The 15,838-nt window shown below is 37.6% G+C and overlaps 1 protein-coding gene and 1 long non-coding RNA gene across 3 annotated transcripts; one reads left to right on the top strand and one right to left on the bottom strand.

The window, feature by feature from the left end:
• The first annotated feature begins 2,331 nt into the window (after window positions 1–2,331).
• On the top strand, window positions 2,332–15,702 carry LOC131795194 (counting factor associated protein D). Its single transcript, XM_059112767.2, has 9 exons — window positions 2,332–2,854; window positions 3,611–3,798; window positions 4,918–5,158; window positions 6,095–6,290; window positions 8,476–8,690; window positions 9,021–9,112; window positions 13,540–13,698; window positions 14,340–14,535; window positions 15,119–15,702. The coding sequence occupies exons 1-9, from the start codon at window positions 2,479–2,481 to the stop codon at window positions 15,475–15,477; spliced, it is 2,022 nt and encodes a 673-aa protein (XP_058968750.2). The 5' UTR covers window positions 2,332–2,478; the 3' UTR covers window positions 15,478–15,702.
• On the bottom strand, window positions 9,384–13,353 carry LOC131795201 (uncharacterized). Of its 2 annotated transcripts, none has more exons than XR_010716674.1 (5): window positions 13,212–13,353; window positions 12,817–12,911; window positions 11,741–11,918; window positions 11,188–11,335; window positions 9,384–10,835 (listed from the first exon to the last, which is right to left on the bottom strand). It is a non-coding gene; the product is annotated as an uncharacterized lncRNA (long non-coding RNA). The 2 variants fall into 2 exon arrangements; XR_010716675.1 differs by having other exon boundaries at window positions 13,322–13,347.
• Window positions 15,703–15,838: the final 136 nt, after the last annotated feature.

Here is a 15,838-nt window from a genome sequence, read left to right as displayed (position 1 = left end):
TGGTGAGGGTACCAGTCACCGAATGAATATAGTCTTTTTTAACGGTAGTAGCAGTGAATACTGTAAGATCCCGCAAATTAGGAAATATTTGTGAATTTTAAATTGTACCAAAATTTTAATTAGTTAGATACCGCCATATTAGCACGAAATTTAACTGCACAAATAAGAAAGCTGCCAAAAGACATGGATTATGGATCGATAAATAAAAACAGCGGAGACCTGAGGTGGTCGAGTGAACGAAGGGTTAAATACGGAAATGACTAACCGCCAACCTTTTCTAGCTCAACGATCTAAATTGCTTTTATTAACTTGAAAAATAAGACATCTTTGGATTATCGACCAACCGAGACCAAACAATAAATTCTAACACCATTAGACCACTCAAAAGCTTAGAGTTCAACACAAAACTGATTTAAAACGATAGTTCGTTTAATGGCTCAACTCAGCAAAAAATAGGCAAAAATAAAGCGTATGAAGCTAGGAACAAATTATAGTGATCAACAACAGACCTTGGGTATCGCGAAGCGATCGAATGTGACCGTCTGATTAGGATACCGTAACCATGGTTACGATCCTTATGCCTCAATGAATCTTAGCTCGTCGAAGGAAAAAGAACAGGACATTCGAAAATCTGTCAATTTCTTACAAAACAATCTTGTTGTAATAGATGAAATTCCCTTGGTGCAAGGTCCACACTCCCTTACAACTTACTCCAATTCATTTTCTCCAACCTTGCTGAAAAAAATCGTCAGAAGTTTTCCCAGTTTTCACTTAACGTGAATATCACAAGATAAAGTGACATTTGAAACCTATTTGAACCCTGTGATTGGTAAAGAAAACACGCTCTATCCTCTCAACCAATCAGATACAAAATTTAAACCAACCACAACTTGGTCACCCGCGTTTTCTCGTGCTTTAGGCAGTTGGCTTGTTTTTACTTTGAGTTCTCATTAGCTTTTAGAAGTATTTCCCTTCCTTCCAACTGGCTGTTGTGATAACTTGTGATAAAAAGCGCTCCAAGCACAACCGATTTTTACTCATGGGTTCGTGGAAAAGTTGCCCAGTTTTCTCATTACGCACACTTTTAGAATTTATTAAAGGAGGAGTGCGATTCAGAGACCATTTTCACTCAACGATTCTTTCAGAGACAAACAGGAATCCAGAGAATTCTCGTGATTCATTCTGTTGCTTATTTCATATATATTTGTCCCAACTTTAAAAGTTAGAAACAGTATAAGTCGTAGATAACGCTACTTAAGTAAGTAGATATATATATATATATATCTTATATAAAGAAATTAATGAGAAATTAGAAAATGTCCCTTAATTAAGCCTGCACACAACGAAAATTTTCTCTTAACATTAAAATCACTACTTACACATTGAACCAACCTCCCTTTTCAGTGCACTTTGACCTTTTCCACTCTCGTATTGCTTTTTATATTCTCCACACTGTCCTGTTTACATTTCCTAAGGTGCTGACAAGGAGAATTTAATTGGCAATCAGGAACCTCTGAAATTGGTGACCATTTCATATTTTCTCGTGATCTTTGTATTTGATTCAAGCGTGATAACGTAAGGAGAAATCAGAAGCCAATCACTCACAGGGCTTACTATCACCAAAAAGTAAACACGATAAGCTCAGAGGTGTTCTGTCGTTCATCTGCACAATCATGTATATTTTAATGTCTAAAACTTCAATCTTTTTTGCTATTAACCTGTTAGATGGATTTTTAACACTCCTTGTTCAGTTCAGTGATTCCTTCCTTCTTAAAAACTCAATATAATTTGCTAGCTCGGGGTATAACGCTACAACGACAGGAAAGGGACGGCATCCAGCTTATGGCTTGTGCTGATATGTTTGTTCCATTCATATTCCTAACACCAAGGTAATGAAGCTCTTAGATGCTTCTAGATAAGACATGATTTAATTTTTATCGATTAACAAACCTAACACCATCTTTGTTTGCTGCCTGCTCTAACGCTAAACTGTTTTCTTCTATGACTTCAGAATTGCAAACTAAATCGACTCAACTATGAAGCATAAAACATGAAACGTGAGTCACGTTTTTATGGTAATCTAAGAAATCGAGTGAGTTGGAGTTTAGAAATTATACACCATTTTCCGTTTTCTCTTTTTTTTCTATATATATATATATATATATTAAATCAACTGCACAGCATGTGTTAGATAAATACCATTACTGGCAATTAGATTCAAGACCCAGTTGACCCAGTTGCGTCTGTTTAGAGTGTAACTGACCTTCGTAGTCTGTTTTCATTACTGGTACCAGCTGTTTTTGGTAAATGCTCTCAACAGGTTCATTTGACGATTCGTATCTAACGACAATTGCATTTTAAGCAGAGATAGCGAGAAAATCACTCAACATCCATTCTCACCGGCAGCTTTTTAACTGCTGTGTAGGATGACATCACTTCCACCTTCTATAACTTTGACGAAAGAGGTACATAAGTGAGATGTGTAACGGACACTTCATCGCTAATGCTGCAGTATTCTGGATTATATTCACAATCGTCTTATTTTGCAACCGAAACGAAGGACAGCACTACTTTTTCGAAGAAATCAATCAACTGAAAAGCAACTTTGACCCTGATCAGGAAGAAACCGACAAAGACCTCACGGGTGTTTTAGAACCTGTGATCACGTTCGAGAATGCAACTCTACTTCAAGATGACGATCAAGAAGAAAATAAATCACTGCTAGAAAAGATCACGTTTCCCGAGTTCTATCATGCCCAGGGAATCATTTCCCTGCCTTATGACGGGATCATTGAGCCGTTCGAAGCATGGTATGGTGGCCGACATAAAATGAGTCGCATCGACTACTACTACGGTAAGACAGATCAGTATCTTCTACATGACATGCCAACAGGTAATATATTGTCTTATCATTAGGACTGGTCGTGTTTGTTCCTCAGTCAATATTGACAAAAGAAATATGAGACTAATATGCAGACGACATTTACATAGCACGCGAGCTCAACCCTGATTTTTGGATGTCACTGTTGATAGTAATGCATCAGGTTCCTCCCGATGTCCTATTCCGTCCCAGGCGCAATATTTGTTGAGCAATGAGTCTAAGACAATTTGACACGGCAGTTCTGCTGCAAGTTGTAAAAAGCTCGACGCACTTTTGCTTCGTTGAGTCCTAACAAAACAAAAGTTGTGACTAAGCATCTCTATCCGCCATAACATTAGTAAGTAATGCACTGCAAGCCGGTCTAACAGAGTGTATTGACCCAGCACACACCGATGTATTAAACCTTTTTTCTGAGAGTTTAGCCAACCAGTTCTTGCTAACAACATACGCCTTAAAAATCGAATAAAATCCTCATCGGTAATGTCTTTTCATTCCATAAAGAAAACACCGATTCAAGTTGTGTTTTTGGTTCGTCTCTTTCGCAGCCAGAATGCGTTGTGTCTTGTAGCCTATGTAACGGGCTACGAGAGAGACGTATTTTCAGTTGATGTTTTTGTTATTATTTATGCACTTTTTGTTTATTTTTGGGATTACTCAGACAGTAATACGATACTCCATCTCCTCTTAAACCGTTCTTTCTTGTTTCTTCCTTCTCACTCCATGCTTAAGGGATGGACAAGACATTCCAGAGAGGGGACCTTATGCCGTATGGGGCCCTGGTTAAGTTAGTGCCAGCTCACTGGAAGAAAGGAGATGATCTCGATGAAAACACACAGAGCTGCTGGTACAGGCCCGGATTTCGATGGTCTCCAGAGAAGGGTCAAAATGTTGTCCCGAAGAATTTGAAAAAATTCAAGGTAAATGTTGAAGCGTTCTTGGCCCGCATCCCAAATTTGAACCACAGACTGTTCTTTTGACCAATTTTCCAGATCAAAATCGAATGCCGCGTGTTTTACACATTTGGGATAACCAAGAAATCCTTGTCGATATGTCACATTTATAGCTCAGTTTATATTCCTCCAAACTGGACTTAAAAATTATCTAAGAGTTCCTCTACATAAAAATTAAGCTTTGCCTTGGGAAAACAGTGCACTCCAAGTTATCGTACGTACGCTGTTATTTTTTCTTGACAAATGTAGGTCATATGCTTCATAGCACCTCTCCAGCCTTCCCTCTTTGCGACGTCTTTTAGTGTCTCTTCATCTAAGTTAGATAATTCCCAGTTATGTTTTTTAATGTTTAATTGATACCTCATAACGCCAGCTGTTCCATATAACTCTTCAAACATCTTCTAGGCAGGATTAGGGAACTACAATCTGAAAAAAACAGAGTACCACGATGTTGCCAAGAAGATTTGCATATGCCGCACATAGGCAAATTTAAAGCAATTGGGCGAATAGGTCTTAAAAAAAACTCCCATGGGACGTTAATCGCTCTGCTTTACAACAATAAAATGACATATGCACCAGAAACCAAACTATTCATTTCTTCGCTATTAAAAGTACCTATGAAATTATAACCTGTGACCACTGACGTCGGTGACGCCTGTGAGGTAACAGACTTCAACTCAGAACACGGTTGCCCAAAAATTGTATCGAGAGAAAACTGAACTCACATAGAGAAACCGATAAGCAAAACAGTGACTGCTTGTAAACTGCGCGTATCGGTTCCGCATCGGGGTTGAATTCTGGGACACCATGTTTGATTGCCCAAGTTACGTCGTCCGTATTTGTTCAATTTCAACAACAAAAAAAGGGAGCTAAAAGTTGATTTTTTAAAGCACTTTTAATCGAGGAGAGGAGACGAAAATTAATTCCTTTGGAGTATACTTCTCCTATAAACAACAAGAAATAGTGTAGCATAAATCCTTACAGACTTGATACTAAAGTTCCTGCCTAAAAATAGACAAGGACTGCCTCAGGAGTAGGACTTGGATGTAAGATCGAATTCCATACCTTTATCGTCTGTTGTTTCAGTACGTAGGCGAGGAAATCCACAGTGGAATGCCTGTTTATAAGCTACAACGCACTGCAACTGTGTACAAGAAGAACAACACTTACACACTGTACGTGACAAAAGAAAAACCATACAGACCTGTGCGTTACGTTATGCACGGATATGACACTCTTCTGCACTCATTTTATGATCATTACGTCGTGGATTACCTCTCTTTCCATAAATGGGACTTTGACTTTAATATCATGAAAATCCCAAAAGGTGAGTACGATACACTGCGCATGACACATTTATTGGCTGGGCTACTTCCTATGACCTCATACTCGTCTATACCAACCTTTTACAGCCTATTATCAGTATCCATATTCTTCATACTATTTGCTTCACACTTCCAAAGGTGCTGAGGAGGAGGATTTGTTTAACAACCAAAAGCTTCCCAGGTCGGCGGTCATTTCGTTCTTTCTCATGACCTAAATGAATGATTCAACAGTATTACTGTATGGAGAAAGTAAATGATGGTCACTCTTAGGGACTAAAGGGCTGAGAATTGCAAAGGCAGAAGCAAAGAAATCATAACAATCACTTGGATTAAATGTAAGACCTCTGAGGAGCTCATTAAAATTCAAAGTAATTCATTTAGCAAAATGGCTAAAACACGCACGATCAAACCGCATTTCACTTGAGTTCTAGATCTGATCGTTTGAGAGGATGGCCCGAGTATCGTAAACCAACAAAAAATCACAATAAACCAAAACCAATGCCACCTATTGCTGTAATGACCACACCAACCGTTCCAACCCAACTCATCAGGAGGACAATACAGCACAATTTTAAAAGATACATACCAAAGACATAGTTACCCAGTGTAGCAGATAATTTAATTATAAATGGCTCAACTGAATCTACATTAATCTTGCTTCGAATCCGTACCTTTCTCTTCAATATATGGCACACTTAAGGTCATACGTCTTTTAATTCTAAGGAAAATATTACACTGTAATGTAGTTGTAGAATACACGAATCCGGGAAGATCTGATCGAGGTTTTTGCACGCGAACAGGACCTACGTGGTTGTCTCGATAAGGAAGATGAGCCTTTTTCCCGCCCTCTAAAAACTTTCAGCCCACATCATACCTTTTAACATAGCGCCTCCTTCCGTCTATTTTTTGTTTACTTGTTAATATTCTTCCCCACAAAGGAGCCTCTTGCAAAAAGAAGATTCAAAAGATGAAATCAAGATACCACTTTAACCCCATGGCAGAGTTTATGCATGAAAACTTTGAAGATGGGGAGGTGGAACAAATGTTTGAAGAATTTAAGAGAACACACAAGAAATCCTACGACGATCCTACAGAACATGAACAGAGGAAACACATCTTTCGACATAACATGAGGTCAGTTTACAATTTTCTTTCACTCACCTGCACGTTACAAACGTAACAATCTGATCAACTACAATCCAAAGATGCGCGAGATACAAACGAAACAATCTGATCAGCTATAATCTTAACATGCGCGAGATATAAACGCAACAAACTGATCAACCACAATCTACAGATTCAAGAGATAAACGTAACAGCCTGATCACTGACAATCAAAAGAAAGATGTGTGAGATACAAACGTCAGAGTCTAATCAACAACAATCTAAACGTGTACGAGATAACAATTTGGTTATCTAAAGATGCGCGAGATACAAACGTAACAATCCTATCCTATCAACCTACACGAGATACAAACGGAACAGTCTGATCAACAAAAATCTACAGATACGCGAGTTAAAAACGAAACAATCTTATGCTATCAACCTACACGAGATACAAACGTGACAATCTGATCAACAACAATCTAAACATGCGCGAGATAAAAATGTAACAATCAGTTAATCTAAGGATGCGCGAGATACAAACGTAACAATCTCATCAACAAAATTGATCAGTCTACAGATGCGCGAGATAAAAACGTTACAACGTGATTAACAATTATCTAAAGATGCACAAGATACAAACGTAACAATCTGATCAACAACAATCAAGAGATATGCGGGATACTAACGTAACAGGTTGATCAAAGACAATCTGATCAACAAAAATCAAAAGATGAATGAGATACAAACGTTACAATGTGATCAACAACAATCCAAAAATGTGCAAGATACAAACGTAACAATCTGATCAACAAAAATCCACAGATACGCGAGAAAAAGACGAAACAATCTTATCCTCTCAACCTACACGAAATACAAACGGAACAATCTCATCAACAACAATGTAAAGATGCGCGAGATTCAAACGTAACAATCTGATTATCTAAGGATGCGCGAGAATAAAGCGTTACAGTTTGATCAACAACCATCTAAAGATGCACAAGATACAAACGTAACAATCTGATCACAAAGATATGCGAGATACCAACGTAACAGGTTGATCAACTACAATCTCAAGATGCACAAGATGCTAACGTAACAATCTGATCAACAACGATCTAAATACGCGCGAGATACAAACGTAACCTGATCAACTACAATCTTAAAGATGCACAAGATAATAACTCAACAATTTGATCAACTACAATAAAAATATGTATGTAATACTAACGTAACAGGCTGATTAATGACAATCTAAAAATGCGCAAGATACAAACGTAACAATCTGATCAACAACAATCTAAAGATGCGCGAGATACAAACGTAACAATCTGATCGTCTCAACATGCGCGAGATACAAACGTAACAATCTCATCAACAAAATTCTAAAAATGCACGAGATACAAACGTAAAGCCGGCAACACACTTAACAGTCTGATCAAAAACGATCTTACGATGCACGAGATACTAAGGTAACAATCTTGCCAACTACAATATTAAGATGCGCGAGATATAAACGTAACAGTTTGATCAACAACCATCTAAAGATGCGCGAGATCCTAAGGTAACAATCTCATCAACTACAATCTAGAGATTGATACGAAGACTGGAGATGCACCGGATGCTATTGCCGGCAAGTTTGATTTAAGTTTATGATGCATGATTACTCCGTGATGTCGTTTACTTTATTTCCATCGTTAAATTATCATGGATAGGTGAATATAAAAGTTTGGCAACATGTTTAACGTTTGTCTTGCGACACAGAGAAAGTGTGATCGTCCCAAGTGGACTAGTTTCAAACCGTACCATGCTCTACTAACTGAGCAAAAGAGACCATAAGCTGTTGGCCACAAGTTACATCTCGTGTGAGAAGCCTTTTGCACCATATACTTTAACGCTTTGACTCCTTAAGAGTGATTAGCATCTAATTTCTCACTACATTATCATCCCTGAATCAAACATTTAGGTCACAAGAATAAGAGAAATGACCAGTAACTAAAGAAGCCCTTGATTGTTAAACAAATTCTCCTTGTCAGCACCTTATAGGTCTGCAGAGAACAGCGTGGAGAATATGCATTCTGATGTTACGGTTAAAAAGCAGAATGTGGACAGCCTCCTTTGTGGACATTTTTTTAACTACGTTACTTTAATTTTTGTGTCCTGTGTTGAAATAAGGAAACAATAACATGCCCTTTTCCTTTACTTTATATCTCAGATTTATAAGCTCAAAGAACAGAGCCGCTTTGAACTTCACGTTGGCGCCGAATGAACTAAGCGACGTCACAGACGACGAATTTGAAATGTACAAAGGTCTGTTAATTGATCCTGGCGGGGGTGATGACGAGACACTAAAGAAACAGGAGATACCAGAGGCAAGATTTAACACTCCCGATACACCACTACCCAAGTGTCTCGACTGGCGTGAATACGGTATGTCTTTTTCGTTCAAACACTGCCAATGTTTAGGTAGTGTAATTTTCAGTTAAATATCAAAAGTAATGTGGTATATTGTATTGGTCTTATATCACTGTAACTGATCTGTGGTTGGTCATATTGAGTCAGTGAGAGATCAAAGTCAGCGGCTGCCTTAGAGGAAAGGTCTGCGAATTCTGTAAACTCTTCCCCACTATCCTCCCTATCAGACATACATGTGAGTTTTTCTTATTTCTTGTCAGACTCCAAATTATGACAATGAAAGGACTATAAATTACAACCCGGAGTCCATTCAGGGCTCTCATCAACCTTAAGATATTTTTTCAGGTGCAGTGACCCCTGCCAAAGCACAAGGCCTGTGTGGTTCATGTTGGACTTTTTCTTCCACTGGACCAATAGAGGGAGCTTATGCAATCCAGGTGAATTTGTAACTTTCTATACACACAGATTAACACCACAACAATTAAAAATATATAACACATTTGTGAGATTGAGATTATCATACAAGAAAGTCCACAAAAATATCAAAACAATTAAAAATATTTACCAAACTGGAGGTTAACGAAGGTTACCATGGATATTTACCAGCAAGGTAAAATTAATGTCCACCACTTTCACTGACACTAAGGTGAATAATTGTTTTATTACATTGTTACGGTATAATCTAACCGAAAGAGAAACACTACAAACTCAACTACTTTATTAAACAGTAAGTAATGTTCTTGACAAGGAGCAACTTTTAAAAGCAGTATAGTACTTATTGTTAATTTACTTAATTAAGCCCACCACAGTCTATATCATAGCTCACCACTGACATAATCTCATTGCTGTCTCTAAATGAGCAATCTGCCACTGACAGTAACTCTCTCTCGGTACAGCTTTCAAAACAATTGTCACTCCAACAACAACAACTACAACTACTACATAAGTGAATCTTTATGTATATTCAAAAAGTGTTCTGGAACATTCCAGAAGCTTACATGAGAACTATTTTCTTTAATAGTTTTACATTATAAATGCATGACTTCATGAAATGTTCTGCAAAGTTCTATGGTATGCAAGTCAGCATGACAAGGCAGTATGGAGATTTCTAAAAGCTTATTTTTACAACAATTACTCATGACAACAAAAAAAATTGGACACTATATTTTATAACCTAATTGACTGAACAATCTAAAAACAACCTGTTGACTAGCTATTTCCTAACTAGGTCTCTTGTGTAATCACTGAGTCTTAATTCCTATCTCAAAGCTATCTTATCACTATCCAATAACTGGTTATTTGGAACCATGCAGATAGCTCTATTTAAATTCTATCTGAAAAATAAGTTTGTGAAATAACTATCACAGTAAGTATTTAGATAGGTATTAGATAAGGTTAAACTGGTGTTTGATGCTTTAATAAGTGAGTTTTCAGCTAGATATAAAATAGAGATTAGGTAGTTGCAACAACAGTAGTTAGATATAAGACAGAGATAAACGAGAAATAAGACAACATAAACCAAAATAATAAGAAACTATTCTCTGATAGGTAGCAATTCACTAGAATAAAAAAAGCATGAAGCTAGAGATCAGATAGTTAAAAACTGGCCAAGAATCAGGTAGGATTATCAGCTAGTAGGAAGATAGTGTAAAACTGGGAATGAGACATGAAAAGTAGCAGTGAGATAAAACAAACTGTAATATGGAGATAGGTGGTTGATATGGAACTTAAGCCTTATGCCATGCTGATAACACCTAATAAGGCTAAAACAGCTGTCCATGCATGGCTGCCAATGCTCGGTAGTTTTAAGGGGTTGTGCCTGCCATTACTTTGCCATAGTATCCTTCATGAGGCTTGCAGCTTAATAACCTAATAGCCACTTTAAATGTGAGATATTCGCATCATTCACAGCCACATCCCAGAAGTATCACAAATTTAAACTGCACAATAGCTAGTTGTTTTCAATTTCTTTTCAAATACATCAAGTCTGCAATGATTGTAATTAGAGGGCAAAGAGTGATTTTGACATTGCAAATACATATGTCATTGATTATTTGGAATGTTATTTATAAGTGGTGTCACTCAGCTGCTAGATTTTGCACCACAAGATCAGTCCACATGGCAGCCCTTCTCTTCAGCCTTTTCTCCTTTGCCTTTGCTCTGTAGCAAGGAAATAAAATATGCACAAATCACTTTGTGACGTTAACTAATATTGTCGGTTTTTCCTCAAAATTCATTTTAAAAAATTGGTTTAATTTAACCAATCACTTTGAACCAGCACAGCATATACAAATGTACTCTTATTGCTCCAAACCAATGGAGGAGCATGTGTAGTGCAGTACATGCATTTATTAATTAGAATTAAACTCCTCAAAAACCAGGGTACTGTCAGTTGTTATGCAGATAGGCTTCAATGCCCTAAGTAAGAATTGCAGACTACATATAATTAGGGACAGTCAGAGAGAGAGAGAGAAAGAGAAAGAGAGATGTAATATTGCAACACTTGACTTACCATCTTCCTGAATCAAATTATTCAGCTTGATCCTCAAGGACTGCAATATTGAAGCCTTGTCTTTAGGTGCCTTTTTTTTTGGGCTGATCACTTGTGGACCCTGACTCCTTCAGTTTTACTTGCAGCAGCTTTATGACCACAGCAAGTTCTAAATTAAATTCCATATGGCAAGTGTGAAAACAAGAACAATCCCGACAACTAAAAGGTCCAAGGAAAATTAGGAATAGAGCTCACTAAGTACATACAGTTCTTTTATCAGTGCAGTGATAAAATTATCCTAAACATAACTAACTTGACCAAGTTCCCAGTTAAAATCACCAGACCTGACCCTTCTTAAATGGTACTGGCAGCTAGTATATTGATGCAACATCACTGATTTGCTGGTATTCAATTGGAAAACATCCTAGTAATTATGCAACTGTGGCTCCCTCATTAAAAGGGATACTAACAATAGAGGCTTCCTTAAATAATTGCAATAATTATTTGGAGGTTTTAATGGCTTATTATAAATACCATTTTTAGTAGAACAAATATATATATATTAAATACCAACCTGTAATAGCATGCACAATATCTTGGTCTAGTTTATGGAGCCTTTTGCCCTCTAGCTCCTCTGTCTTGTATAAAAACATGAGTACCATCCTTGCAAAGGCTGTTTTTGCTTTGGCATCTTTTTGTGCTGCACGCACCCTGATAGGATTGATTCACACTCCATTGCCTACTTCTTCCAACTGTGAATGAAAAAATAATTCTTATATATTTAATATGACTAGGGGATGCAAGTGAAGAATAAAAATCTGATCAAAAACACCACATATGCACATTGACTAAGTATTACAATAAAAAAAGCAACATTGGAGCAGGCCAAAGGGGAGGGGGTTTCCTTATTTGCCTTCAGTTTTGTCAGTTGCCATTATTAGCCCATTACACCTTAATTTCATTATGCATATTCTCCATACTGTTCTTTATACATTTCCTAAGGAGCTGACAAAGAGAATTTGTTTACTGATCAAAAGCTTCTTTTGTTGGTAATCATTTTCTTCATTCTTGTGACCTTAATGTGTGATTCAGGGGTGATATTGTAAGGAAAAATTAGATCTTAGTCACTCTTAGAGTTAAATGGGTTAATGGCTGTAAGTTAGAGGCATATCTTTATAAATTGTTTAACTTCCTGTTAAGTGCCTCCTGTCTGGGTACTTTCCCATACCTCAGGATATCCTTATCCTGATTATACGCCTTTCCTGGATTTGGAGTTAATTCTTTTGCCATAATTTTGTCAAATTAAAAAAAAACATATTACACAAAGTTAATATTAGAGATTTTCTTAGAATCAGGTATCATCTTAACAGAAAATAACATCTGTCAATTAATAGGACTCTTGATATATTTTGATGCATCAATGTCCCAACACATCAGTAGATAGAGATATACTTGGATATAGTGCTAATACAGGTCTTCACAACTGCTCTTCCTGAACACTTTTTTTTTAATGCTTGTAAGCCCTGGATATAAGTTCTCCTGTTGTTAAACCTTTACTCAAACCTGTCACGGATTTGTATACATGAAAGGCTTATAAGCAAGATTTTGTGGTATATTGTATATAATTATATATCTGTTAGTTCAACTAACCAGCATCTGCATATTCTGCTGATATTTCCTTGAGGGACTCTACTTCATCCCTTAGTCTTTGCTTTTCCTCTCTGTAGAGCATGTTGTGACAGCGACTACCACACAGAAATAAGAAAATAGTTTATTTCTGTCAATTCAGATGGTCAGAAATTAAATCGTTGATGCATGATTTTGTCTTTTCGCCTGCTTGGGAGTGAATAGTACTTGCGAATCACTTCCAAACCAACCAATTTGAGTGCATGAAAAGCACTATTCCCCTGTGTGGTGTATATCAATATGATGTACTCTAAAAAAACGGATTCTAGTTAAGACCAATCAAAGAAATTACAATGGTACTTCTTGAGGTATATTCACCTCTTTGGGTACTCCACAACATAAGCACAGTCAACTCTTACCATCATAACTATCACTAATTTTTCTGAAGGAGCAGGAACAGTGTCTTGAAGCATTCAATTTAGCAAAGTTGTAATGTAGAAATGAAAAATAACAAAAATGATGCACATACCTTACTCTCTTCCCAGCCTGGCTTTAAATGAGTAAGTTCGTCTTGTTTAGCGAGTGTAACCTGGGGAGAGCTTGGTGACCGAAAGAAACCAAAACGAGGCTATTAATAGTGGGGACCTTTCAAATTTATATAAGTACTTACGTCGTGAAAATGTCGATACGATCCTCCAGGCACGTTTTAAGACTTGTAGCTAAGAAAAAAATTCTTGTCACCGATAGACCGGAAAACTTATGGACGTGTCAGAACAGCAGCTGATGGACTGTAGCTGGGGGTTTGGTAACAGTGGCTGTCGAGGAGGTTACTCATGGAAAGCTCTCGTCTGGGCCAAGAGGCACGGAGTTGCCTCTAGTAGCAGCTATGGCAGGTACCTTGCTCAGGTCAGTATACTGATTTTTTATGCTTTAAATCCAGAAAACTCACCTGGAAGAGACGACAAGTTAAACTAGAAACCATGACGCTCTTTTAACACCCACATATTATCTAAAGAGACTATTGCGGTTATATGTTACATTAACGTAAGGGCGAGCACGCCTTTTACTTAAGCACAGGTGAAATTTTTGTATAATCAGAAGAAGTACTTGCCTGATTAATTATGATTTATTAATTGAATACTGACATTATGACATTCTAAGCTATTCTGTTCCTCTCCGACCTACCGATAATGATGGCAAATGCTACGAGGCCTAACTAAAAGCATATTAGAAAAATTTCCAATTGAACTAATCTGGGATTACATTGGTTTTGCTTTACTTCAATTTTTGATATGATTAGAAAACTCACGCCATCCTCTCAATCAATCAAATCCAAAACTGAAACCAATCACGAGTTGTTCGCCTGCGTCTTCCCGCGCTTTAGTTAGTTGGTTGTTTTTACTCTAAGTTCTCTTTGGATCTTAAAAGTTATGCTCAGGCTTCTGATCGGCCGTTGTTATTACTTTGGTTTTGGTTTTATGACACTCAATCGAAGAGCGCCCTATCTGTTTATAGTCTGACAATATGCCTCCATGTGATACACACAGGAGGGATTCTGCCATTGTGCCAAAGAAGACGGTTGTGATGTGGTGAAATTCAAGCGAGTGGTGACTGTGAAGAAAAAAGACGCAGAGGCGTTGAAACATGGCCTAGCCAAGTTTGGTCCGGCGTCCATCGCTATCAGCGCCAGTCGAAAAACTTTGAAGTTTTACAACTCTGGCATTTATGATGATGAGGATTGCAGTGAGTAACACTCCACTAGTATATACACCAATTTTCAAAATAATCAGCCCTCCTGGAGAGGTTTTCTAATAGTTGTTATCGTCGTTAATCTTTAGTACGCAAGAGCATATTATTTCAAACGGGATGCTGGGATTTTAGGAAAACCTAAATGACCCTATAAGAACTATTTTCTCCACAAGCGGTATCATGTACCTATGGAAAAGAAGAACGGCTCGTAACAGACCCCGAGGATTTACTTTCTTTTTTTTTAATTTGAGTCGACCTCCTCAAACCGTTTTTTATCAAGAGGAATGTGAGGGAAGGTTATTACGACTGAAAAAATCGAACAAACTGTTTGATAATGGATGGTACACAAGAGCTTAGGGTCGAGAGGGGGAAGTTTTGGGTGCACATGATCTCCTTTTTCAAATTTTTAAGGAAAAGGAATGATTTCAAAAGATAAAAGCGACCCCTCTCCTCCCTTCCATATGCAAACAAGGCACTACTATGGAACCTCCCTACTAGACAAGTATTGATACTTTTGAAGCTCACCTGTTATCGGTAATGAATTTTTTTCCAAACTTTGGTTTTCTTTTTCTCTAAGGCACTCAAACAAATCATGGTGTTGTAGTAGTTGGTTACGGTGAAGAAAATGGTACCCCTTACTGGATAGTGAAGAATTCGTGGGGAAAATTTTGGGGCGAAGAGGGATTTGTTAAGATTGCTATGAAAGACAACTTATGCGGTGTCCTTACCAACGAGCCTATATTTGTAACCATGAACGAAACCCTTGATGACGCGGGTGAATCTTATCCATTCATGAGGATGAAAAAACAGAGTTTTGTGGATGTGGAAAAAAAACTCAACGTAACTGCTTTAAAACTTTCGCCATTTGATTACAAGAGATCAAGAACACGATTTGAAGAGCTTGCTAAGGAGCCAGATAAAAGGACATTCTCTTAAATTGACGATGAATGTTTTTAAAACCGGCCACAGCCGATCATGAGATTATTAACTGTTTATAATCTCTTGAGCCGATTTAGTTAATTTTTCAATTCATTGTTCTTATTGGTCACTGTTTGGGGAACTGGAAGAAATACGAGGTAGCATGTTTTGGAGGTTTCGCCCCATTGTAAGTTCGCCAACTACTGCCTTTACAACTTCGCCCCAACCTTTACCAGTTCGCCTTTTCTGTCGAAACCGAAGGTGATGGTTGGGGCGAACTTGTCTTCCTTGGGCGTGTTCTTTGCTTTCATCAACGCCTTTTTTATGCCAAACGAGAGAATTGCAGTCATCAATATAACGAGGCAACCTGTTTCTTTGT

The sequence above is a fragment of the Pocillopora verrucosa genome, chromosome 2, assembly GCF_036669915.1.
Source record: "Pocillopora verrucosa isolate sample1 chromosome 2, ASM3666991v2, whole genome shotgun sequence".
In the NCBI taxonomy this organism is placed as follows: Eukaryota; Metazoa; Cnidaria; class Anthozoa; order Scleractinia; family Pocilloporidae; genus Pocillopora; species Pocillopora verrucosa.
The sequence above is the reverse complement of the archived record's forward strand: the minus strand, read 5'-3'. Positions and strand labels throughout refer to the sequence as shown.

What these genes read in the sequence shown, in the direction of transcription:
- LOC131795194 (XM_059112767.2), top strand. Translation starts at nt 2,479, where the DNA reads ATGTGTAACGGACACTTCATCGCTAATGCTGCAGTATTCTGGATTATA. An exon ending in AGAATTTGAAAAAATTCAAG is followed by an intron (nt 3,799 to 4,917) that starts GTAAATGTTGAA and finishes CTGTTGTTTCAG; the next exon opens with TACGTAGGCGAGGAAATCCA. An exon ending in TCTCGACTGGCGTGAATACG is followed by an intron (nt 8,691 to 9,020) that starts GTATGTCTTTTT and finishes ATATTTTTTCAG; the next exon opens with GTGCAGTGACCCCTGCCAAA.